The sequence below is a fragment of the Lissotriton helveticus genome, chromosome 9 (assembly GCF_964261635.1).
Source record: "Lissotriton helveticus chromosome 9, aLisHel1.1, whole genome shotgun sequence".
Lineage (NCBI taxonomy): Eukaryota > Metazoa > Chordata > Amphibia > Caudata > Salamandridae > Lissotriton > Lissotriton helveticus.
Window position 1 is genome coordinate 1,118,618,028 of NC_136070.1, and position 27,440 is coordinate 1,118,645,467.

Consider the following 27,440-nt stretch of genomic DNA (forward strand, 5'->3'; position numbering starts at 1 on the left):
AGTTGCACGATCCACAGGAGTCCTTCAGAAGCTGTACTAGTTGCAGCCCATTCACCCAGTCACAAACAGCCCCCGGCCAGCTGGCGACATCAGACTCTTACACCATTTCGTAGATCATCTAAGTTGAATGTGAAGCTGACTAGATCTTGCCATATTTGAATGTGTACTAGGACTGATGCCATGTATGTTGCAAAACAATTTCACATCATGTAGAAAGAGATATTTTACCTCTACTGAATTGCTGGGACAGTTTGCATTGCTCTACCTGCGAACCTGAAAGCAGCTGCTTAGTCTTGATTTTCCTAGAGCGTGCTGTGAAGGGATACGTTATTGGTGCTTGAACAGTGTTTATTACAAATGTACTGGCTGCCAAAATCTAAATATTCCCCTAGGCAAAATTTAAAACCTCAAGCAAACGCTCCACACACAGTTTGTACACTTATACACATACTTAAAACGCAATACAATTGAGTACCACAGCAGAGTAAAATAAAGTTGACTTTAATCTCCTTATAATACCAATAACATTAAAATCCTATATAAGCAAAAACGTATACTCATAACGACCACATGCACAAATATATAAAACTAGGATATATTTTCAGACCGCACACTTAGTCTTTCCAAGAATACACGTCTACTTTTTTTGTCACTAATTGTCCATGAATTAAATCTATAAATGTAAGCATCACCAGTGTGCATAGATCATGCCTCTAATTTCAGTCAACATGTTTGAGTGGAAATAACTTACCAAAACCCCCATCATCAGAAAATAAATATATGGGTATTTCCTCCCCAACACAATCTCATGTAATATCTTAAAAACAATGTCAGTTTACAAAACATCATCACCTAAGATTTAAACAACAAGCAATTTGTTACATGCACAATAAGTCATAACCGCTCAAAACAGATCTGATTAGAGAGATTTATTCTAAAATTCATTTTAGGATTTAACACCCTCCTCATAAATGGATATCCATGCACATCGATCCAACATGCCATGGTATTCAAACAAACTCCCCATGTATTCGACATCGGCACTAACATCCACATACTGTACTGCCACTGCCTTCTTCTTGCAGCCATCTTTCATGCTAACATAACTGACACTCATGTATTCACATTTTTTTTTTTACCTGATTAACTTGCCAACTATTTCTACTATTCCCAGTGGTGCTGTGTGCCTTCTGGTTCACTTCAAACCCCAAGCTCCATTATATCTAGTCACATTTAAAAGAACCTCCACGGTGTTCTGAAGGATCAACAACACCACCAAGTCATTATCTGTATTTATCGCCCTGTATTATTGGAGTATCAGTCTCCAGGCCCTCCTTACGCTTTTCACTGGGCCTTTATTTATGGGAGATTACCGTAATCAATCTCTCCACAAGGTGACCAACCTACATTGAGTGTTATCCCAACCCTGTAAAATCAAATTAACTCCCATTAAATAGAGTGAGACACAGATCTATCACACCCCATTCGCAAAAGGTCACCCTTTGCCTCTAGCAGATACTTCACTCCTAATCATCTATGGACAGACTCAATCAAGTCCCCTCATAATGTTCCACACCAACAATCTACAAATATTAAAATGATTTGTCAATATAAAGCACGCTTAGGGCCTCACAACTCCACCATCCAGTTGCTCTTCAGAACCCTAATTTATAGTGTTTAATAATGATGTACCTACCCCATTATCAAATACCAGGGTATATACTTCCACTCGCTGAAATATTAAATTGAATCATTTTGTCTATTTGATATGTTATTAGACCAAAAAATACTCATTAGGTGTGCCACCTCCTCTAGATAGTATGTCTGAATTCCACTTTTACCCGGGGGCCAGCATTTCCTTCATAGCCCCTCACAACCTACCCTATAATTTCTTCACCCCTCAGCGTATTCACGTTGTTTATACGTGTTTGTAGTAAAAAAATAATGGATCAGGTGAGTTGGGTGCATTTTGCTGAGCTCCCACTGCTGTGGAGACTGCAAAGAACATGCTGCGTACCACTAGACTGTGATCGATCCATGTCTGGCAGCCATTTTAACATATGCATTTCGTCCCTTGTATACTCATTGTCTCGTACTTACATTATGAATGAGTAGAATGTAATGGGCATGGCCCCTCTACCTTATAAGCTGTGGTGTGGGTCACCTTATATCCATCCTGGAATAGCACATTTCTTCATAACATGCTCCGAAATCTACCTCCATATATAGTGGTCTAAGCATACCTCAACGATGGCCATCTTGATGTCTCAATTGCTTCCCGCAACCCTATTTAGCATTTATCACCTAATCTTTATTTATTAATCTAAACATGACCTAATAACGCTAGGCCGAATTCTTTGCTGCCATATGAAAATTCAAATCCGGTGCCATAATTGTAAAAAATTTAAATAGAGAAAAATATAAAAGATGTATATCAAACAACGTCAGGATCTGCACCAAACCCAAACTGTGACATCTTGTACTTTGTGAAAAAATAATGAGGCACTCCCACTCTTCATTGCTGTTCAATCCGACCCTAAATGTATTGAATGTAGTCATAAGAAACTGCTCTCTTGTTTTCCTTATCTTGCCGATGTTCCCTCTTCTTCTTCCTGCCTCTGCTTTTTCTAGCACAAACCAGCATAAATCAGAATCCATATATTCCTTAAGTAAAAAATGGTCAACCAAAGGAGCTTTTCTTTGTTCTAAATGCCCATTTTGTGTTCATTGTCCCCCACTCTCAATTCGCGGCTAGTTTCTCCAAACATAAGAGAGTCCACGCAGCATATATTCAAATACACCACTTTTTTACTCTGGCAATTTTTGAACACTCTACATTATCCCTTGGCATGAGCCCCTAATATCCCTTCTGCGTAGCTGGTACACATTGCAACCACTACATTTATAGTTGCCAACAGTTCTCTCTTTATTCTGAATAGGTTGTATCTGTGGCTTCCACTCTGTGTGTACCAATTTCATCTGAGAAGTCCTGTTTCTATGGAATGCAAATAGGGTTTTTTTTCAATTTTACACTCCCATCATTATTTAAAATGTTCCGATTTCTATTAATTAAATTTTTAATATATTACTCATTCCTGAGAAATTTCTAACAAAGCCAAGTCTCTCCCTTGTCTTCTCTTCCTAGGATTATACTTTCCCTTTCATAGTATATAGCTCTCTTATATGAGTATCTTATCAATTTATTGGGATATTTCCTATCCCTGAGATTACCGAAACCGGTCCCAGGAAGCTTGTTTCCGGTCCAGAGAAGACATGGCTTGGCAGTTCGTGCTGGACTGTTCCCATGAGGCACAGGGTCAAGACTGATTTGCATATAGCTGTGTCTGCAGTGGGGTCGCGAAGTGAGCTAAAGAACGATGATGGCTTCAACCCAGATCTGTGACTGGGGCTGAGTGTCTGAAAAGTTTCAGCACTCCGTCCATCATCTCCTTGTGTTTGCCTTGATTAAGTATACAACACCACAAAGTAGGAGTGAAGAGTATGTGGACATCAGTCACTTTTCTGTGGTGTCAAGACAACATTTGTCATATGTTCTTGTGCATGTGTAGCTTAGCTGTATAACAAACCGTGATACCATTTTTATTGTTCATCATAGATTAGTGGTCTAACAGGACCAATGTCCAAGTGAAAAATTCATTAGCTGTGACGAAACTCCACAGTTTGAGCATATACACATTTAAAGATATGCAAATTGGCTACATTTGTAGTAGTAGGGTTTGGTTAAATGCCTACTAGTGATGTATGGTTTAGGATGTAGGTCAAACTTGAATCGTGCTAACGTCCACTCCACCTTATGTCCTTCTTAGGTGAGGGAATTGAGTAACACTAACCCCTGTTATTTGCATTGTTTTGCTGGTGCAGAATTATGGCATCGAGCAGTACATTAAAACAAATATTATTGGTACTGACCATAGCTTGTATACACGTTGTGTTCTCTCTTACATCGCTAAATTGAAACTAGTCTTGGATGGTTTATGAAGCTTAAAATTCATCGATATTATTTTCAAGTGTATTATTTTTGCTGCTTGTGTTTTCTGTGTAGCAGGGTTCAGTCTTTACTCTATAATCTTCCTTCCAGTGATTTGCTTGAGTTGCATGTAATGGTGTTGGCATGTCCATGATGAATTTGTGGTGGGAACTTGAGGACACATTTGCCACAATAATTATTGGTTGTGGGTGTCGTCATCCTATTTTGGCTTTTCTCTTTCTCCTGCAAAGCATGTATCTTACCCCCCCCCCCCCAAGTGTTGCCATATTGAGGGATTGCTTTATTTGGATTTTACCATATTAATGCTGATGTCTGTATGTGTGACACAGTGCGGTTGTAAACGTGCTAAACGATTTCACTGTTTTGCAGTCACTAAAGATGCATCCTTTATCTAATATCTGAGTATTGCAGTGCTGCTTTAACGTTGCGTTTATAATCAAGGAAGCAGTGGTTTTCCATTGCAGCAAAATAGTTTTTACACCGTATTTCAAATGTATTCTCAAAAAGAAGAAAAGTTTTTAATTGTTGGGAACACAGGAAATAAATCTTACATTCGTAAACCTAATATTTCTATTTTGTTTTATTGCAGGGACAAAAAGGAAATCCCAAAGGGCGTCACAATGAAAGAACAGTAATTCAGTATCACTATACACAGTGGCCTGACATGGGTGTGCCAGAGTATGCACTACCAGTACTCACCTTTGTCAGGAGATCATCTGCTGCCAGAAGTCCAGAAATGGGCCCAGTAGTGGTGCACTGCAGGTACATCAGTATAAATATTGATCCAGCATTTTCTGAGCCTGCTTGCTTACCAATGGTCCTCTGATGGACTATTTTTCTACAACTGAGAGGTGATGGGAGTTAATTTTAATATCAATCAAATTCAATTAACAGTGCAACCCATTTGGCTGCACAATGAGGACCAGGAATCAATAGTTATTGGTTAAGAAGATTTATTACAAATTCAAAATCAAGTTGATACACAACTCTTAAAACCATACTATAGAATTAAAAAATAGTCACAGGCAGTCCTAGCCTACAGAAGAAATGAAGGCGGATTAATCTAAGGCAAACAATCAATTCAATCACAGCAATACAAAAGATCAAAAGCAATATTTGGTGCTCAGAAAAGAGTTGCAAGTTCTGTTGTTTATGCAAGAATGAATCTAGACTACCTAAAGGATGTTCCTAAAAATCTGAAGAGTCTCTAAATCCGTTATTTCCATAAAAATAATTAAAATCAGATAAGGAAAAAGCCGATTCCCCAACCACACCAGAATGTCTAACACTCAACCTAAAAACAAGGCATCATGGCTGTACTTCGATACCTACTCGGAAGAAGCAATACAAAAACTGCTCTGCACCTTGAAGCCCTCTAATCACCTCATAGACCCCCTACCTGCTAATGCTGTAAAAGACTTCATCCCCTTGCTCCTCCCTCTTTGGACCAAAATCATCAACAGCTCCCTTCAACAAGGTCTCATTCCAGACTCCCTCAAGGTGGGGCAAGTCACGCCTATACTCAAGAAACCTACAGCTGATCCGTCTGACCTAAACAATTACCGTCCCATCACCAATATCCCCACCCTGGCCAAACTGCTGGAGAAATGTGTCCAACTCCATCTAACAAAACACATTGACCAATTTGACCTCCTCAACCCTCATCAATCAGGCTTCCGAGCGAAACATAGCACGGAAACATCTATGACACACATAATTGATGACGCCCTCCAAATCCTTGATCGCAATGAGTCTTGCCTCCTCATCCTTCTTGACCTCTCTTCAGCATTTGACACGGTCAAACATGAGAACTTGCTGGAGCTGCTAAGCACTAGAATGGGTCTATCGGGAACTGTTCTCAAATGGTTTTCGTCCTTCCTTCATAACCGGTCTCAGAAGTTCAAGATCGACAATGTGCTATCTACACCTGTGCCTGCAGATCTAGGTGTTCCACAAGGATCCTCCCTCTCCCCCACACTGTTCAACCTCATCATGGAACCGCTCGCCACCTTGCTCCAAGCATCCAATGTTCAATTCCATATGTACGCCGACGACACACAGCTTTACCTAAAGCTACAATCCCCGGAAGATATCAAACATCTGAATTCCACACTTATTAACACTCAATCTTGGCTGGCCGATAATCACCTCAAACTAAATGCTCTGAAAACGGAGTTCCTACTCATCTCACCCCCGGCGAAAATTTCCACCACCCAAACCTGGCTCAATAACCTAACAGCATTCAATGTCCAACCTACCATCGTGGATTCGGCGAAAACCCTAGGCATCACACTCGACGCCAAGCTCAACATGCAGCAGCACGTTAGCAAAGCCACAAAAGGAGCTAATTTCCAAATCAATACACTGAGGAAACTTAAACCCTTCCTCCCTGCCAAAGACTTCCAAACTGCTGTACAAGCTTTAGTCATCCCTCGAATAGACTACGGAATTGTGGCCCTCAGCGGACTCCCGCTATCCACAACAGCACCCCTAAGAGCCTCCTTGAACGCTGCCGCGAGACTCATTACTGGCTCAAGAAAACATTCGCATATATCCCCAGACTTAAAGTCTCTAAAATGGCTGCCTTTTGAAGCTAGAATACAGCTAAAAATTGCAGTTATGACACACGCGGCCGTGCACCACAATGCACCCAACTACCTCGCTCAAAAGTTGTCTATATCAGGAGGTTCGAGATCCAATAGAAGTACAAAAAATCTACTCCTGAAACCCCGTAGATTCCGGAAAGAGAAAACATACAAGCGCTCCTTCTCAGGAATGGCACCCAGGATCTGGAAAGCGCTCCCTCCTGAAACCAGGCTTATCTCCTCCACTGCACTCTTCAAGAAAGAGGTGAAAACCATCCTTCTGGCCAAGATCTCCTGAACTTTATAGGTGCTGGATCAGAGACTCTGCATCGCTTTGTATCAATGTTCACCTGTCCTTTGGCACTCTACTCCTACTTGATGGTGACACTACTACGCTACTCTCTTACTACCGACCAATATATGATACACTTTGGTTTATTGAATCACCCTCCCGATGCCCCCACCCAGTGTTCTCTCTATCCTAAGAAATTGGTATAAGCCATCCACACATCCAAGGTTTACCTGAACCCTTCTGTAGTGGGATCAATGACTTGTGCCGTCTTATATTACTTGTTTACCTGATTGTATATTGATATGTTTTCTGTACGTTATTATTATCCTACTATGTTAGTGACTATTATATTGCTCCAATTATCTCTGTTCATTCCTGCTGCCCCTACCCCTGTCTCTGTGAAGCGCTCTGATATCTGTAAGGATCTTGTTCGCGCTATATAAAACTTTGAATAAATAAATAAGTAGGGAAGGTGTCAACATTTCAGAAGCTCGGCAAAGAGTTTTCTATGGGTCAAAAACAGGCGTTCGCCTAAGCCACAATTAGGATAGAATCAAAACTAAGCATAGAGGTCTAAACCTCTCAAACTCCAAAGGAAAGGTAGTCCCTAGAGGGGCAGAGAAGTTCGAAAGAGACCTCCTAAAGCGTCTCTGGAAAAAGGGTCCTGAAGCGTGATTGAGTGAACACTAAATCACAACACACAAGTCTTCTAGGCAACACCCCCTTTGTCTGCATCATCAGGGGTCCATTGTTCTCATCCATTTCTCATGTTGCAGACCGCAACAATTTCCAAATATCCCACACCGAACATGGGAACGACATCGCCGTCTCACACACAGGTTCTTTCTCCAGGGTCGTCGTCTTAGGCTTTCACTTAATGTATCTATTTTACAACTAACAATGCTTGTGAATACCTGCAAGAAATGTCACATTGGCAGAACATGGAAAACAATATTTATGCAGCAATGTGGAATACAGGCCTACTGGAGACTACTTAAAGCATCAACTCAATGGTGCACATTTATTATGAATGTGTACACTTAAACTCAAATTAATATATATTTCTAGTACATTAGATTCACATTATATGTAACATTCAGTACATTTTTAAAATAATAACGTGCAATTATGGCTAAGAACTACATTTAAATCAAATATGACATATTAACTCCCACATTACATTACTATCGTTTTAAGTGAAATCTCGTTTTGCATATGTGAGTATGTTTTCCATTTAGTTCGCTAATCAATACATGTTGTTCACAGTATCTAAGCACACATTATCAAAGGGGAATTTTATCTGTACAGTAAGCACATTATCTATTAAGTAAGGGTGGTGTATTTAATTTAGAAAACACATAATATGAGTAAATGATCTACCCCTATAGTGAAAGCACTTGTTAATGATGTGAAGTGCAACACTTACATTAATTTGTTAAACCACACAAGAAATGTGTGCTAAGTGGACGTTCAGGTCATATATCGATGAAGTATTCGTGACATGTAAAGGGTGGGCAAAGTTTGCGCTGCACCATGTCATCTGTTGTATTGACAGCTAATTCTCTAATAGGTTCTCCTGCCCATTAAAATTCATTTTTGTCCTTTTAGTGATCTTACTGTATTTTGTAAGTCTTTCAACATAAGAAAATAAGCAGATTGATTGGAGATATATTTAGTGACACCCTTTTTTATTCCAGCTCTTATATGCAAGGGGGAGTCAACCTTTGAGAGCAACCCCCTCTTTAAGTCCGAAAATCCTATCCCCACGCAGCATGGGTTTACACATGGTTCTCCAGTTGTCTGAATAATCCTGAGAAAACCCTAGACAGGAGTAGGTCAAAGCCCTGTCCTTGCGTTGGCTCTTCAGTCTGTGATACGAAAAAGATGGGACTTGTACCCAATCTAAGCATTACCGCCAATCCTTCTGGGTTTCAAGCCTTAAAAATAAGACGTACCAAAGCAGAACAAGACTTTAAGTGCAAGCCTCCACAAATTCGTAGTAAAGCCTAATGTCCTCCATAATCTGGTTTTTGTTACATGTATGACATTTATGAATTATTTTTAAAACTCCCTGCAGAATGGCAACCCAGAAACTGAATGGCATGTATTCTCGATATGGAGGCTGGGCTATTGAACGATATTTGATACTACATGAAGTGCCTACAAATGCCATAGACCGGAACACCCTACACCTAATCCTGTGATGCTGCAGTGCCCATAGAAGAGCCGTAGTAATTGTACCATTCTCTGTTATTTGGGAGAGAATTAGTAATGAGGATCTAGTTGCTAAGAAAGCCCAGTGCAACTTATGCCTCTGGCAAGATGCTGCAAACTAGACTCTGAAAAATGGCATCCAGCCTGCATGACAATCTGACTGTAACTGTCCTTGCCAAAGACAAACAATGCTTAACCTACATCCAAAGCTGTAAACGGTAAATAAGAGAAATCATTTTCTCAGAAATTCTAATTATCAAAGAAAATACTAAAATGGCAGATCTGGTGCGGGAGTCCAGATCGGTCACTGTTAAATGGTTTGCTTGAATACTGGACTCTATACATCCTTTTTTCTGAGGTAATTACAATTGGAAGATCCACTTAAAATATCGCACCTTTACATCAATTAAATCAACAGGTTTGAAAGGATGACCTTGAAGGGAGACCTCTTAAAACTACAAACAATAACTGGGAGAAAGCAAGTGCTTCGTGGCTGGGGTTATACAACATGAATGAACTAAGCAAGCTAGCTGACAGCTTTAATTGTAGCCCATGGAATGACAATTGTGGCCATAGTCTGGTCTAGGAAGAGTCAATTCTACAACTGTAATGTTAGCTATAAAACTAGAGAGAATATGTACTTATTTGCCTGAATACAAACTAAATTAAAAGTTAATAGTGCCTCATGCACGACATAACGATTGACAGTCCTCAAGATTGCTGTAGCAGCTATACCTTGTTCCAAAGGCAGACTTACCTGCTGAGGAGTCAGTATGCCAATCTTCAAGGACACAGCCCGTTTTTGACTGGTGGAGCTGTCTAGTAGAATCCTTACTTCACCGTGAGTGACAGCATTCTGCTCTTTCACAAGAGACGCATCCACACACAAAGTAGTTCCTTGTAGTGCAACAAACTGCAATGTCTGTCTTTTGAACCCAAATAATTTTGTTGCTTTTAGCCAATTTCAGTTTCTTTCCTTTCTTTTTTTTTTTCTTTTGCTTTATTAATGTTGGCAAGAAGGCAGCATCTGCTGTATTAAAGTCGTTTAAAAAAAATCAATGACATAACTAGCATTGACAAAGCTAAAAGTCTGACAGCCAACACTGGAACCTGGAGGCTCTGTCAATGCTCGTTATAGTTAGTAACAGTAATGGACATGGCTGTACCTCGCATCTAAAAATCTGACCCGACAGAATAGGACTGTTTTGGGAATCAACCATAGGTGCACGCTTTAGAACTTATTGTCACGAGCCATAGAAATATTATTGTTCGCTACCAATAACAGCAACAAAGCATACAGTGGTGAAGGTCAGGCTCTCAACTTTGTCACTGATTGATTTAGGTGGGTTTGCACGGTGGATTGGAATACTAATGCTGTGTCTCTATTCTCTGTAGTGCTGGTGTTGGCAGAACGGGGACATACATTGTGATCGACAGCATGCTGCAACAGATAAAGGATAAAAGCACAGTTAATGCCTTGGGATTTCTCAAACACATCAGGACACAGCGCAACTACCTCGTCCAGACGGAGGTAAGGCCCCCGTATCTGTGTAGCCTAGTACAGACATTTATTGCTTCACACTTCATCAGATTTGGCATACCTTTGAACGTTTTCTAATTAAACAGTGAAAGAAGAGTTCAAAAGAAAAACGTATACTTAAGATTTCTGGCTTTTAATTGCTTTCCATGGAAGCGATTGTGTTGCTGTGGTTCAGGGTCGCAAAACTCGCTTTCATCTTGGCGTGTTTTCTTTTAGAACACAAGAACGGGAAATATTACGTATTCTTAAAAGCATGTCAGCCAGCATATTAATTACTAGCGTTGCTTCCTATTGATGTATCACACAATAGGTCAGGGTCTGAGAAACCACGCATTTCTGTATTTTTCAGGAAAAGGTTGAGTGGGGAGAACTAAGCAAGGAGTGAATGGCGAGGAAAGGGATTAAACACTGCTGGGAGCAGAAAAATCAATACACATTCTGGCGGATGCATATTCTTGCACATTACTCACATTAAGATATTCCCCTAGGCATCAGACAGGTGCAGAAAACCTTTTCCCCTGCAGTTGGCTGCCAGTAGTGCCAGGTGGTGCCATACAGCGACTCTGACACTACATCTGTGGCGTACAATAGATTCAACCTGCTAGCTCATGGCAGTTCCTATTTTTCGTGCATTATTAATGCTTTCTGGGGATCACTCTGGTGTTTCACAAGCAACATTTTCTTCAGCTTCGATTGCGAATAGGTGAAATGTCTTCTTTGAAGGGTTCAAGGTTCTAATCCTGCCATAAGTACCTCAAGCAAATGTCTTTATCGTATCCGCACGGCTTCTGTAAGTAGTGCCTTGGGACAATCATGATCCCCAACATGGTTCAGGTTACCTGATGGACCTGAAGGCCATGAAGGAGGATGACGGCAAGTTATTCTTGGCCAAGTACCAAAGGGACAAACGCAAGCCTACTCCTTTTCCTGCCGTAAGTCACCAGTGAGGGAAGGATCTCCTAAAACTCTTCCCCCCAAAAAACAACAAAAGCACCATAGGAAGCAGATGTTTAATTTATGAAACCTAAAAACCTGTAACTAGCTGGTTTCTAAGCATTATGAAGTCACATAATGCACACCTTTGCTACAGTTTCTTTTTGCTTGATCACAGGAACATTGAGTCTTAATTGCCATGGGTAGTCTCGTAGCATACACGTTAGTTGTTAGTAAGTCATACGGTTATCAGTCAGTCTTGATTTGCTATTATGCTTATTCACTGAATAAATAAATTACAACAAAATAACAATAACGTAAAATGCAATGATGCCTCCTAAAAACACATAATTGGATTTCATGCACTGAATTAAGGGTGTCTTTTTGTTGTCTCAACTCCTAACACAGGATTAACATTTAGTGACTTCGATAAACAATAAGCATCACCCTTGAGCCTGCTTATTGTGTGTGAAATTAGCTGCGATCCATCGATGAGGCTCATTCTTCTGCTGGGCCAGGAAGTCCAGAATTGTCTCTGGAGCTCTGCAGAGCTGCTGAAAGCCTCTAGTAAACTCAGTTTGAAGTACAGAGAGTGGAGGGGTTTAAATAGCAGCCTTTTTCAAATGACCACCGAGACCGGCAAATCCCATGAGATTACAAGCTTTCACAGTACGTCATGTTTACTGGGCCGATGATGCACAAGGTAGATCCAAACATTCCTACACCGCTAGTGCATAAACTTGTGGATAAGGAATAAAACACAGAACTGTGCCGTGGTTTCCCCACCTATATTCTATACAGAAAGAAATCTAATTAGTACTTCACTTGTTTGCAGAGCCATAAAGAGGAAATCTGTGTATATATTTGCAATACTGTATGGGGTACCTTGGCAGATGATTGTGCCAGAAAGAGGAGATCTCGGGTAGAGGTGACAATGAACATATGCAGCAAACTGTCAGTCTATGATTTCTGACAGCCTTTACCAGTGCTACAGAGGATTCATCTGGAATTTCCAACACCTTCTGCTTACCTCGCGTGTTTGGAGGCCTTTCATTGAACATCTTTAGGACAGTTCTGGTGCCCTGTAGACCACCCCAAAAAGTAAGAACTTCTCATATAGAATATTATTTTCGTACAGTCCAGACATTTGCCTGGATAAATGAGGTATTAAGAATCGTCTCCGATACCATAACTATGCTTGAATGTGGTCATGCAGAAGATTACACTAAGAGGCAGGCAATTTTCTTACTATTTCTTACTCTGACTTAGGAAATTCCAATCGTCTAGAAAACCGCTCCAGAAGGAGGCAATTTGAAGAAACTCGACCTTCCAAGATACCAAACACTAACAATTTGAAGAAAATCTTGCAATCTGCTTCCATTGAACAGGGCTGTACTAGAACCAGTCTTAGCAGCCTTGGAAGACCCCCTTCTTCGGCTCAGAAAGTCTACAGATAGTTGTCAGATTCCCCAAAAAATAGATCTGATCTGGGTGACCCAATAATCTTGTCCTTGCACCGAATGCCACTGGTTCAGACGTCATTCTTCAAATTGAACCCCAACATCTTCACTACGTTCCCTCCAGAAGGGAGTCAAAATTGTTTGAAGCCACGGGCCAGACGCTTTTACCTCAGGCAGCATCACTCATCAAATACCACATGTTTGCTGCTTCAAAACCTCTCTGATTCCCACCCCCTTCTTCTTACATCACCATTTTCCTTTGGTGTTGGATAGGACTTCCACTTTTCACCAATTGGTAGTCAGTCACAATGGAGAATTGAGTCATCCAGTTGAAGCACAAGTGCTATGTCCAGCCTGTCCTTAACTCTGCCCAAACCCCAATATTGGAGACCGAGTTCCTGGTCCGGCTGATCAAAGCAGCCATATTAGTGGTGCTCCTGCAAAGAAATGAGTACTGGATTTTGCTACTCTGTCCTGAAGGAGGACAGAGGTCTAAGACCCATTCTAGATCTTCATGTTTTGAACTTGTTCATCTGGTCTGACTAGATTATAGATTCTGTTCTTTAGCCAGGCTCCTCTGTAGGCCTTGAACACAGTATATTGGTTCTTATCCCTGGAGCTATAGGACACCTATTTTCAACTTCTAACTCTCCCTGCTCGCAGGCATTACCTAAAGTTCTTCATGCGGTCCCATCACTGACTTCACAGTCTTGCCACTCTGGATGGTGTCGGTTCTTTGTTGTATTAAAGTCACATCTGGTGTTCCAGCCTCACAGAAACGGTCAGAAGGCTATGTATTTCTATGCTTTGATGACTGGGGCTTTATCTTCAATGCCCAAAAGTTCCTTCTCACTCCAAGGCAGAGTTTGACGGACATAGGCGTGATGGTGAAAAGGACCTGTGTGATGCCTTTTCTCCTCTTCAGAAGATTGTGGATTTTAGGGATATGATTTTGAGATTCATGCTCAAATATATATCGCCTAATCCTTATGTCTACTTGGCCTCATACATCCTGCTGGTCCCGCATGCGAGAAGGCAAATGTAGGCCCTCCAGTTATGCAGGAGATGTCATTGGCTCAAATACCAAGGGAGTCTCTTAGCTCAGATTCAGCTATTTTAGTTTCACCTGGGTCTACACTGATGAATGAACCCCCTCAGTTTCAAATTAGGTCATCCATGAAACCCTCTGCAAGCACAAGCTGCAATGTTCACAGACGCCTCCTCACTCTAAGGCACCATTCTGGGTGGCACGATGGTGTGGGGCATTCGACCTGCATTAGAGCAGCATCTGGACCTAAATGTGCTAGAGCTACAGGTCCACCATTCATTATATGAATAGACTGGGGGGTGGAATCCTAGACTTTATTAGGGGGCAATTCAACTTTGGCAGTAGGTAGACTAAAGTGCTTTTCCAGCAGCTTCTCATCTATCAGGTCTCTAAACTTGAGAACAGATGCTCTGTCACACCTCTTCACAATGGAAGTCCACAGTTGGGAAATACAGCTCGAAGAGACAGAGATGATCTTTTCTAAATTGAGGCATCCATCACTGACCTTTTCCATCACCACCCAGAACAGTACAATTCTTCTGTTTCGTGCCATCCGCTTAACACTGAATGTTTCCCCGTGGATGCCTGCTCTATGCATTACTAGCAATTTCAATTCTACCAGAAGTCCTGTAGAAGGTGCATGATGATGACACATATCTGATTCTGATTTCCCTGGTTTGGGTAAGGAGGATCTGTACACTGATCTATCAGCACTAGGCCACTATTTCCTCTCTGGCATAGGGGGACATGCTGTCTAAGCAGGATCGCCAGGGCCTTCATTGCAATCCCCAAACTCTGTAGCTACATTCACAGAGCAGATATTGAGTGCTGCTAGCTAGTTTCATCACCCTTTGTTCATTGTTCCCGAGTGGAATTCGTACCTTATGGTGACATTCTGGAAGGCATGTCCTTTGAGCTGATGCTTTGTTGTCCAGTTAATCATCTTTTGGAGACAGTATTGGTAGTTGGAATAATTTCTGCATGTAGCATCTTAGAACTTCTGCCCCCCTCAGTTTGTTTGCCTTTCAGTTTTTTTTTCCTAGGCAGGCTGGTTCTGCATACAGGCCCTGTGTGGTTATAGCCTTTCATGTGGCCCAGTCTATTACTCTTCCCGCTTTTCTTTCCTCCCCCTTATATAATCAAGAAGCGGAGAGGCAGCATAGACAGGATCATATGCATGCAGTGTCATAGTCCATTGCCTGTACTTGGAAGGACAAAGTGAATCATAACCTCTTGGTGGGCTTTGCAAGAGCCAAGAATGGCAAGGTGATGGCCAAATATATCAATTTGGCATTGGATAATCCTATGCTTTAACATCTGCCAATAAGGCCCCTCAGAGGGCATTCATGACCAGTGTGCTAAAGCCACTACTGCACCCACAGTTCATACCACAGACGTTCCCTTGGTTGGCCTCTTGCAGAGTAGCCAAATTGTCATCTCTACATACATTTGCAAAACTTTACTGCCCAAGTACATAGTGATGAATACTTTGAGTGGGCTGTGCTGCATAAATTCTTTGGTTAGTTGGCACTTCTCTTTCACATCTGCTGGGTGGGATCACCTAGTGGCTTATTCGTAAGGTGATGAATCTGCAGAAAGATGCATCTTTCATGAATAAAAGTTACATATGCTAATGATAGTTCTGGTAGATACATAATCTTTCTTCAGATTCTTCTTGCCCATCCTTCTTCCCTGATGTCAGTGCAGTGTTTAATAATAATAATAATAATAATAATCTTTATTCGGTTTTTTAGCATTGCAAAACCATAAAAGATATCATAGCATAAAAAAATTCACAGTAAGATTTGCTTAAAAAATACAGTTGAATGTACAATTAGAAAATAAGAATGCAAACGGTTAGAAGATATACAAATTAGTCCTCTGTTTTACAGATTATTTCTGTGCCTCATAATACACTTTAGGAAATTCAGTACGTGGTAGACAATACATTCGGAGTCCAAAGTTTGAAGAGCCAGCATAGCTGGACGGCATTGTCTATGGCCCCATTTTTTTAGTAAAGGGATTAGCCAGATTTTTCGGTGGGAGTAGAAAAACTTGCAAAACAGTATTGTGTGCATGGTGGATTGTTGGGAAAGATCATCGCATGGGCACGGATCCATCTGAGTATTCCAGTTATTTTTTTCGGGAAATGTCACTAGCCTGAAGAAGAGATTCATTCTGAACCTTGTTAGGAGCATCTTTTCATATGCTGTAATCTCCAAAGTCAAATATGACTGAATTTTCAGGGACTGCTGTGTCATAATTGCGTGAGTAACAGATTTTTTCGCAATCATCGAGGTCAGTCTCAGGGATTCCAAATGTCTCAGTGCAACTAGTTTCAGCTCTTTTTTGGATATTTCTTTCAAATTTTCTGGCGTGTGGTAATATTTTTGTAGGCCCAAGTCGGAAAAAAAATGTCTTACATAGGAGAGCCAGGCTATTTTGTAAGCGTGGTCCAAATCCATAGTGTCCTGTAGAATACTTTTGGTCAGGCTATTTTTTTCCGACAACCAAACTCTCCTCCAGAGTATAAGAGGTTGGATTTTCAATAAATCTTCGATGTATGGGATTCCGAGTTCCATGTGTGAGGCATAGGTGGAGGTGCCTCTTGGAGTTGCTAAAAGGAATCTGATGAAGATATTCTCCTCTTTTTGTATAGAGCCGATGGGTGTATGTCCCCAGATCCCTGCACCATATAGTGCGATGGCTTGGCATTTCGCAGCATAAATCTGTAGCAGTTCTGCTGGGGGTCTTTGTCCGAGCTTATTGGAGAATTTCATCAACGCCATAATCGCTCGTTTGAAGAGATGTCTCCTGGCCTCAACCGCCGCTTTCCAGTTTAGGGCGTCATCGATCATAATGCCTAGATAAGGATATTGTGAGGTCTTTTCAATTTTTTGATCTTTCAGAAAGATGGACTTAGTTGCTTTTCTTGATCCACCGACTACCATGGCAAACGTTTTTTTGACGTTAATGTGCAAGTCCAGGGCACCCATGAAGTCTGCGTATTTAGATAAAGATTTCTGCAGTTCGATGGGGGTACGTGCTAAAATGACTGCATCGTCCGCGTAGAGCAGAGCGGGGATCAAGCGATCTTTTGCTCTAGGGAGGTCCCTCCCCCCTCTCAACATAGTCTCTTCTAGGCCATTGGTGTACAAAGAGAAGAGGAAGGGGGCCAGGACACAGCCTTGCCTCACTCCCCGCTCTACCCTAAATGGTGCTGTCAGTTCTCCTTTTATCCCGTACCTCACTCTCGCCGTGGCTTCGCTGTAAAGCTCCCTCAGATAGTCTAAAAGAGGAGGGTCTACCCCCATTGCGCTCAGCAGTGACCAGAGCTTTGCGTGCGACACACAGTCAAATGCGGAGGACAAATCCACATATACCATATAGATGGAACCAGGTTTAGCATGGGAGTATTTTGATGTTAACAAGCTTAGATTTAGGGCCTGTTCAACAGTTCCAAAGCCCTCCCTGAACCCAAACTGTAAGTCCGAGAGGATGTTTTTATCTTCTGCCCATTGCTGTAACTTTTCAAGAAGGACTCTGCCGACTACCTTGCCCAAGGAGTCGAGGAGCGAAATTGGTCGGTAGCACTTGGTGTCTTGTCGGTCCCCCTTCTTGAATATTGGGACCATGATGGAAGATGACCATGACTCTAACAGGCCGAGTTTCGTTGTTGCTATGCAGACTCTTGTGAGTATTGGTACCCAGAGGTCAGGAAGATGTTTAAATAAGTCGACTGGAACCCCGTCAGGGCCGGGAGCTTTCCCACTCTTGCTTAGAGATAGCGCCATTTCGAAATCCTGCAGATCAACATCCATTGATATTGGATATACTACTGGGTAGATGTTAGGATGGTGTTCTTCACTAATGGATGTCAATTTGAAGATTTTTGAAAAGTGGTTCACCCACGAATCCTCGTCGATGGCCACGTCTATTTTTGGGCCGTTGGAGTCCATTAGCAAGGGGGATTTAACTATTTTCCAGAATGCCTGGCTATCTTTCAGAAGTGCACTCTTGTGCAGAGCGTTCCACAGAGATTGTTTCAGTTCTTTTTTCCTTGCTTTTCTAGCAGTATTATACTCCCGTCGAAGAGCTTGGATGTTTGTTTTGTCTCTATTCGAGTTGCCAAGAGCTTTCCTCAGATTGGTCTGTGCCTTGGTACAGTCTCGGTTGAGCCAACCTATGGGGCTTGTTTTATTTTGCTTAGGTGTTTTGGTTAGTAGTTTTTTAACTTGCTCTATTATTGTGTTGAATTTTTCCAGGATTTGGTTCGGCTCCGCATAAGGATCAAGACAGATCAAAATGTTATTATAGGCAGATTCTACTAGCCGTTTTGTGAGAATATTGGGATCCACTTTTTCCCATTTTATGGTATATCCGTTATTTTTGCCCAGTTCTAGCCTATTCTGTGTTAGAGTATTTGCTATGGTTGCCATCAGTGTTTTTGGTTGGTTTGTTTGAACGTTTAGGCTTAGAGCTGAATGATCACTGAGATTGTTTTACAAAATTTTAAAATTGTTAATTTGATCTTTAAGGCCTTCTGAGACTATAACGTAGTCAACGGTGGTCTCGTGGCCCCTTCCTCTGTAGGTGGGTTCTAGTTTGTTATTTGACTGTTGGATGGGGTTTATAATTTGCAGATCCAGATCAGAAAGAATTTTGTTCATGGCTAACCCCACTCCTGAATGGATCAAGTGGACCAAGGAGTTCTCATATTCGTCCACCATTCCACAGGTGTCAGTATTGGGGCAGGGATGTAGATTGAAATCTCCTCCCCAAATTATATGGGCATTTTCCGTTTTCTGTTTGGGGTGCCAATGTTCGGTTATTTTTTCTTGAATTAGGGAAAGGACGCTCAAGAAGTTGTCATCCTCTAGGTTGTTATATAGGTTGATTATTGTGATGAGAAGTTTTTTCCCAATTATAAAGGTGAGGATCTGGAAATTTGGTAATAAGTCTACCTTGATGATCTTTGTTAGAAATTGTGTTTGCTAGGTAGGTTACCAGTCCCCCTTTAGGTCTACCTGAAATGCTAGGAAGGGCGGGGGATGTAAATGTCCTGTAACCCTCAAGATGTAGGGGCGTCGTTGCCCAGGTTTCTTGTAGGCAAATGATTTGGGCGTCCTTCAAGAAACCAGCGGCCGAACCGTCCTCTATTTTATTTCGGAGGCCCGCCACATTCCAAAAGATCACAGGAAGCTGTGAGAATGTGTTATCTACGGCTGAGATTTTCGTTTGTGGAGGGGCTGGAATGGAGATGGGTGGGGCCAAAGTTGTTTGTTGGGACTCCGGGGATTTGATTATTGGTCAATCGACCATTTCCAGGCCGCTAAACCGGTTCATAGTCGGTATGCCTGACCAGTTTTGCCCGTTGATGGAATCTCTATAGTTGGGTCCGTATAGTTGGTGGGGTGGTCTCTCCCACTGCTCCCAGTTTCTAGGTCTATTTTGTGGGCCCATGATCTGCCACGGGACTTCTCTTTGCTGGTGATTCTGGTTTACTGACCTCCAGGAATTATCAGGATCACTATGTCGCGGGAGTAGTCTTGGACCAGCGACATCTAGCTCCCACGGCTGTGGGATTGGTTTCCGCCAAATGTTATCAGTGTCACGTATGTAATTGTTGTTATTATATCTTTTTGGGTAAAAGTATGACAAAGATCTTGTGGCGATCCCACCTGTGGTGTTATTATATTCCCAGGAGCGGATGTACTCAGCTATACTGGGGTCCTCGAACGTAATTACAACGCAGTCTCCCCGGATAGATTTTTTCCTATGGCCCACCCACGAGGTCCTGCAGACTGAAGCTATTCTGCTTTTCCAGGGTGGCGGGACGGGGCGGTTTGTATTCAGCCAGTACTGAACTTTGTTCTTCAATGACCAATTGGGTTCCGTCCCCTCACCTGTAAGTTCGGGGACCCCCGTCATAACTACCACGTGTGGACATGCCTCAGGTGGCATGTTTAAGGTAGGTCTTTGATCAGTAGTCCCTTTCGGGGCTCCTTTTGTTTTTGGTGGATTTGTGTTTGTTGTGGCAGGGGTTTTGGAGGCAGGTGTGTTTATGGTTGGGGTATTGACTATTGGTGTAGATTGGGAATTAATTTGTGAGGGATTAGTCAGGGGCTTGGGGATCGGTTTTTGTGCAGTGGGAGGGTTTAGTGCTGTAGAGAGTTTTACTGTGGATTGTTTTGTGGTCTGCGGAGGAAGTAGGGTTGCGGGTTTCTTAAGTATAGGAAATGTACTCGTAGGATTTGAGGCTGGTTTTGGAAGGGGTTGTGGGGGTGTAGATTTAAAAGAACCGGACATTTTTGTTAATTGAATCTCAATATTACTAAGTCTAGTTTCTAAAGGGCGAATATAGGAGTTTAGGAGGGAAGCAATCTCCTTGATTAGTCTCGCTGATTCTTTTTCTTTGCCTAATTGTTGTGAGCTTGGGGGATTTGGAATAGAGGTATCTTGAAGGTCATGTGGTAGCTGGTGTATTATTACTACGTTGTTAGTTGGGGGGGCAGAGTGGTGCGGTAATACTGCTGGGTTTGTGTCACCAACCAAAACTATGTGGTCGGTCGTTTTAGTGTTTTCAATGTGGTTTGGATTTTTCCTAGCATTCCTTTTCTTTATAGCTCCCTCCCGCCTCCCTCTCATTTGCCTTACTTCTTCGGGGGTTGGATCAGGGAAGATATCTGGGGTTTTTTCTAGGTCACTTTCTGTGAAAGTTACAGAGATTTGGGAGGCTGAAAGGTCTACATTGTTTGGGAGGCTAAGTCTGTTTGCAGCCACCGAGATTTGGGTTGGCGCTGACTGTATATCTGGGGTTCTTGCAGTTGCTAATAGTCCCATTGAGGATCGACGTGCGATTGCAAGTTCGGTTGAAACTCTCCCCTCAATTAGACTTATACTTTGATCAATGAATGTGTTTGCTTTGGCGAGAAAATCGTCCATTGGGCCTAGCAGTTTTTCTCCTATCCCATTTTTAAAAAGTTTTTTTTGTTTGCTAGATCTCGTATTCATTTTCCAATGAATAATTATGGGGAGAACTTTATGTGGCGACTGTTGACTTTCAGGAGAGGTCAGAGAAATGGTAGATACCTGTGTTTGGATGTCCAGAAAAAATAGAGCTTAGGGGGGTGGGCCGGACCGGACTCTCCCGTTCTCGAACGGCCTCAAACGGCCCGCTCTTTGCCCGGTCTTCGCCCCGGGCTCCGACCCGCGCGCGTCCCGCGATGCGCGTTCCAAGGATCGCTTTTAAGATGTGGTGGATTGTAGGGGCGTGGCACTGTGAGGGGGCGCGGCTCTCGCGGGAAGAGGACCAGCTGAAGCTGTTGTATGCTGGTCCTCGCAGTCCCGGGGCCAGCGCCTCACCCTCCTCTGCGGCCACGCGGTGTTTACCGGCGTCCTAGCTGATCCAGCAGCGCAGGGTCAAGGTGGTTCTGCTACTCCTGTAGCACAGGCGGCAATTCAGGGCTCCAAAACAGCAAAGGCAGCAAAGTCAATTACGAGTGTTTAATAAGCTTCCTTGTCAGGAAAACATGTTTAAGTGCTGTTATTGTTGGTTTCATAGTTGGTTTCATTGATTTCTCGGAAAGTGTTGTGGGGGGGGGGTAAAAAAAAAAGTATCAGGAGCTGATGTTAGCAAGCAGGTTTGCTCCTGTGATGCACCAGTGAAGCCGTGTTGGGTGGTCAGAGTAGCGGTTGTCTAAACTGAAAAGCCATTCTCCCAGTTTAAACGAGTATCTATAAAAATTCAAAATATTTGCATCCATTAACACATGGTATGCAAATAGAAAATTGCTTTAAGATCAAAGGTTGATGAAGCCCAGTTGGATATGGTAACCACTCTTCCACTTGATCATAAGCAGTTGCCATCTATGGACCAGCAAGAAACTCAGATACATATGCCTCTGCATGCTGGTGCCAATGCCTCTTAAAAGTTGTGGACTTTTTGTGCTGGATGGCATGAACTGCAAATCCTACAGGGTACCTGTCAGTGAGACTTAAGTTATCAAAGTGCACTACACGTATTTTTGATTTTAAGTCTGCCATTGCCAGAGTGTCTTGCTATGCTTTTACTTTCTGAAAAATAAAAAGAGGAAGATTATCATCCTCAGTTTTGGGGCCGTCAACATCAAAGGATCATAAGCAGCAGGATTGAAGTGATGATTTAGTGCATTGATCAATGTGTCCATTCATCGTTATTTTTGAAGTTGTTCTGCATGTTGATTTGTTAACCTGCCATCCTTAGAGTGGTCTTCCCTCAAACGTATTTCCTGCCTACCTCTTTTTGCTGTATCTTCTTGTTAGCCTTAGGACTCTGACCACTTTACCACTGCTAACCAGTGCTAAAGTGCATGTGTTTCTTCCTTAAACATGGTGACATTGGTGTATACATGATACTCATATTTAGTTTACATATAAGTGCCTTGTAAAGTGGTAAATCATATACCCAGGGCCTGTAATCTAAATGCTACTAGTGGGCCTGCAGCACTGATTGTGCTAACCACACAAGTAGCCTTTCAAAACTGTCTCAGGCTTGCCATTGCAAGGCCTGTGTGTGCAGTTAACTGCTACTTCAATTTGGCATTTAAAAGTATTTGCCGAGCCTTAAACTCCCCTTTTATAACCCATGAATCACCCCTAAGGTAGGCAGTAGGTAGCCATAAGGGTAGGGTACTGTGTAAGTAAAACGGTATGACGTGTACTTTTAAGTTTTACATGTCCTGGTAGTGGCAAACAGCTAAATTTATTTTTCACTACTGTGAGGCCTAATCCTCGAAGGCTAAAATTGGGAATTCCTTAATACACTTTAAGCTGTAATTCCGGATTAGAAAGGAGTAGCACCATTATGTTTCATAGCTTTGGAATGGTAATGATAAATCTTCTTTTAATTGTAAAGTTTAATTTAACATTACTATTTTAGAAATGCAATTTTTAGAACGTGCCAAAAGAACAATTGATGTGCAGAATGCTGAACAATGTCAGACATCCACCCCAGTTCAGAGATTTGGGCCTAAATCCCCCATTTGCTTGTTCCCCATGCCATTCCAGTTTGAACCCAGCCATATGCAAATCAGTCTTGACCCTGCTCCTCATGGGAAAAGTCCAGCTTGAACTGCCAGTCACGGTCTTCACTGGACCAGAAAAAAAACATACTGGGACTGGTTTCAGAGCAACACCACTCATCAGCCAGGCTAGCTTGACTCCATTGGCATGGAGAGCACGGGAACCACGTCTGGGCATACCCGTCCCACTGGTGGTAACAAATGCAAAAAGAACCATTGAAAGTGGCCATTTCTCTGCTGTTACTGCTCTGTGTGCCTTACACCCAGTCTCCAATACACGTCTGGGGTGGGTGACAGCTATCTTTTGTGTATTCCCTTTTGCCAGTAACAGAAAGGGTGGGTCTGACGGTGAACTCAGTTGCATTAATTTGCATTCTGCTAGCTCTTAATGGGCAAGAAGAGAGAAGGGGAGCGGACACACCTGAATAGACAGTATCCTATTTCCCACTCAAGGGGCTGATTACCCCCCTATTGAGACAGGTCTGGGGTGAATGGTGACCTGCGCACTATAATGGCTTGGTTTGAAGTCACCTCCAGTTTAAAGGAACCTCTTGGTGTAAGTACTGGGGCTGAGACCATACCAAGACAGTATACTACTTGACCTGTGAAGAACTCTGCCAGGAGCAAGACTGCTGTGCTACAAGGATTGCCACTCTGCTTGACTGCTGCCCTGGAAGAACGACTTTTCTGTTTTGCTGTACTGCCCTTATGCCTGCTGAGCTCTGCCCTGCTTAGGATAAGACCTGGAACCATCTCACTTGAACCCAGAGTGACCACAAGGGCTTGCTGTCTTGCCCCATTTTTCAGGTCTCAGGGCAATGAATGATTTCCTTCAACTCCGCAACAGCACTTGGACTCTGTCATTTGAGTGCTGTCCTGCCAAGTCGTGCCAATCCAAGTCTTGTCCCTTGAAAGGTGATTTTTTGCTGTCCAGAACCATAAAAATCAATGCAGTGATGACTTTGCGCCAATCGGAACCAAAGTATTGCCCTTCAGTGCTGACACAGGAGCCGGCCGACATTGATTCGATGAACTGCGTGGCTCGACGCAGTGCTTGCATCTTAAAGGGGTTCTTCATTGCCTGTGTGGTTCGAAACCAACGTATCCAGTCTTTGACGTCGCCGCTTTGATCCTTTTAAGGTACTCTTTTTAGCTGGACCTGCGTGAGTCCTGTAGCTGTCATGCCCTCCATTGTGGTCAGCCTAAACTATGGATTTAGCCTTGTACAGCGCGACTTGCAAGTAAACCCTAAGCTCTATTCGAATCTAAGTGCAAGATTTTGATTTAATGTTTAAAAATGTATAACTCTGTTTCTACTTATTGAATTTTTGTAGTTTTGTTCTTGTTTTACTCATTGAATTGTCTGCTTTTTACTAATAGAATTGTCTTCTTTTCTAAACCTGTGTGGATTAATTTTGTTGTGTTTTGATTGTATTACTGTGGGTGTGTGTGTGTGTTGCACAAATACATTACACATTGCCTATTTAGAAAGGCCTGACTGTTCTATGCCAAGCTACCAGAGGGTGAGCACATGTTATCTTCTAGTGTGTTTCTATCTTACGCTGACTAGGATTCTGGTCCCTACTTGGACAGGATGCATACATCTGACAATTAGAGACCAAATTTCTAACACAAGTCTGCCACATTTTATAGCATGTGTTCTTCACTTCAGGGTCCTTTATTGCTTTGTCTCCAGTGCTCCTGTTGCAGTGTGTCTGTGCTGAACTTCAGTGACCGCTGCATTTTCTGAATTGTACAGTCGGATCCTTTTACTTCACCTCAGTGTCCTTTGCTTTTGAATTCTTTGCTAGCTTTCCTATTGCGTTGGTTATGCCTTTAGTGACTAGTCTCTTTAACACTGCAGTTCCCATAGCCTCTAGCCTGCTATAGTCTAGTACCTTGGTTCTCTGCACTTTTGTCTTCCTTATTTAATTCTGTCACTCTCCTGCCCGCTATCTCAATTCCCTATACTCTTTTCCTCTGCACTGGTCTTTCCTTCCGTCATTTACTGTACTGCTGCCCCTGTCCTTCAGCCATTTCCTTTTCTATGCTCTGTTTATGAACAATAGCTGCTGCAACTGTTCTTATTTTAATTTGAAGATTTTCTGTAGGCAGATAACAATCTTTCCCCTTCTTTTCTTTGTGCATTGCGTGGCCCCTCTTTTTACCTGCAATTGACCTATTCAGGAAAGAGTCACTGTTCATATCCAGCTGCACCCATATAGGCTGCTGTCTCATTCACTCAGTCAACTTTGCCTGACTGGCATTAGAGAGAACATACTTTACTTGATCATAGGCAGTAAAATACCCTCATCCTCGTTGAGGTCTTCATTGTTTGACAAAATAGACCAGAACATAGCCTTGGATGGACTTCATGAAGGGTTCAGAGTGACTGCTATGTTTCTACAGTGGCGTCTCTGCTACCTCTAGCATTAGTGCTATACTGCAAGGATAAGTACAGCAGAAGAGATAGGTTATAAATCCTTCACCAGCCAAGAAAGTTAACAATCTCAGCAAGTTCTCTTTTAAACACAAAATGTCAACTTTCATTTACAACACGAATCACTAACTCATTGCACTGAAAAGGTAACTCTGCTACTCTATATGAGTCACTGGATTAAGCTGAGCAAGTTCCTGGTTCTGTCATATCTTGATGACTGAGATACAATCTATGCTGGTGGATCGCAGAGAGGAATAGAGAAGTTCTGGAGGTTACAAAATTAAAGCAACAAAGTTTATCTCAACTGCAAGAAATCAGGCCTCCTATTAGCTGAGGCCAATTGAACTACTCAGCCTCCTAGTAAATGAAAGCATCAAATTCATTTGTTTTACAGTCGTTTTACAGCATCGGCAAAGCGGGCAAATACCCAAGGCCCCCACCTTACACATGGCCTCCTGGGAAACTAAACTTTCTCTCTATTTGGCCGCTGACAATTCTTCTTCTCTATCTAAACAGTTCAGCCTATTGTTACTTCTAACTATTTTTCTTAAAGCCAGTGTCATTTTAAGGATTTTTGGGTTCTTTGCAAACCATATTTTCACAGTTTTTGTATGATCTTGATCAAACGTAGCATATAATTTAGTATTGTTTAGCATCATCTTGGCATTAAATGGGTAATAAAATGTAAAAAAGTTGTGGGCAAAGGGCCCCCAAATTCTTTGCCTGGGGCCCCCAAAATCCGTAAAAGGACACTGGGCTGCTGTGCGTCATTGTTAAAGTTTACAGGGTCATGAACCCTGAATAAATTCAGAACATTTCACCTAATTTCAGACCTGAAGTGATCAAGGTAAGTTAATCCGATATCTCAAAAATCTTTCAGTTCAAAAAAGTATGGAGATAAAACCATTTACATGTAATGTTCACAAACATGGAATAACCTCTGCTCCCAGCTCTGGAACCAATCCAGCCTGCAGAAAGGATCAAGTACTTTTTCACATGCCCCATAGAATTGCTGTGTTCTGTTCCGAATTTCAGTCAGACTGTCATTTCTTAAAACTACACATGAACAAATGTCAACAGGAGCGCATTCGTTAGTGCCCTTTAATGAAAATGTTGCACAAATTAGTGAGCATGTCATTAACTGTCCGGTGTGTTTGGTCTATTTTGTTTCAAATATAGGCTTTTAAATAAGTTTAACATCGTATAACTTTGTGTAATGGGATACAAGTATAAAAATCTGCCAATCTAAGAGCACAACTAAAGATGATTATATAGGTTTGAATAATAATGTTATTGTTTACATCAGTGGTATAAATATAAATGCGTCTTTATTTCTGTCTCTTTAGGAACAGTATGTTTTCATTCATGATGCCTTGTTGGAAGCCATTCTTGGGAAGGAGACTGAAGTGTCTGCCAACCAGCTACATAGTTATGTGAATAATATACTCACACCTGTAATGGGAAAGACCAGATTAGAGAAGCAGTTCAAGGTACTGTTTGCCATTGTATCATTCTCCGCTGTACCCCATTGAAAAACATGTGATTTATTTGCAACATTTATTTGTTTTTTTGAGAGCTTGTGCTATACAACAACACAATACTAATTAAATATGCATTTATACTTTAAATGTGTAATCAATTATTGTTTTGATAACGCCATTTCTTAAAATTCGAGTATGTAGTACTATTTAATTAAAAAACTACAAAAAACATAGCATGTAATTTTTTTTAATATTCATTGTATTCATAAGCTACTATGTAGGTTATTACGTCAGCAAACAACTTTTTTCTATACATTTACAACTAAAGATGCATCATACAGTGGTTTGAGGTTCATTTGCAACGTCTACATTTTCA

The 27,440-nt window shown here is 41.9% G+C and overlaps 1 protein-coding gene across 6 annotated transcripts in view; it reads left to right on the forward strand.

Moving 5' to 3' along the window:
* Positions 1–27,440, forward strand: part of PTPRG (protein tyrosine phosphatase receptor type G) — a 1,220,925-nt gene that overhangs the window by 1,030,835 nt on the left and 162,650 nt on the right. For all 6 annotated transcript variants that reach the window (XM_078661520.1, XM_078661521.1, XM_078661522.1 and 3 more), the window contains 3 exons: positions 4,599–4,771; positions 10,496–10,631; positions 26,930–27,073. In XM_078661520.1, the coding sequence (XP_078517646.1) occupies positions 4,599–4,771; positions 10,496–10,631; positions 26,930–27,073 (453 nt within the window). The remainder of the gene's footprint in view (positions 1–4,598; positions 4,772–10,495; positions 10,632–26,929; positions 27,074–27,440) is intronic.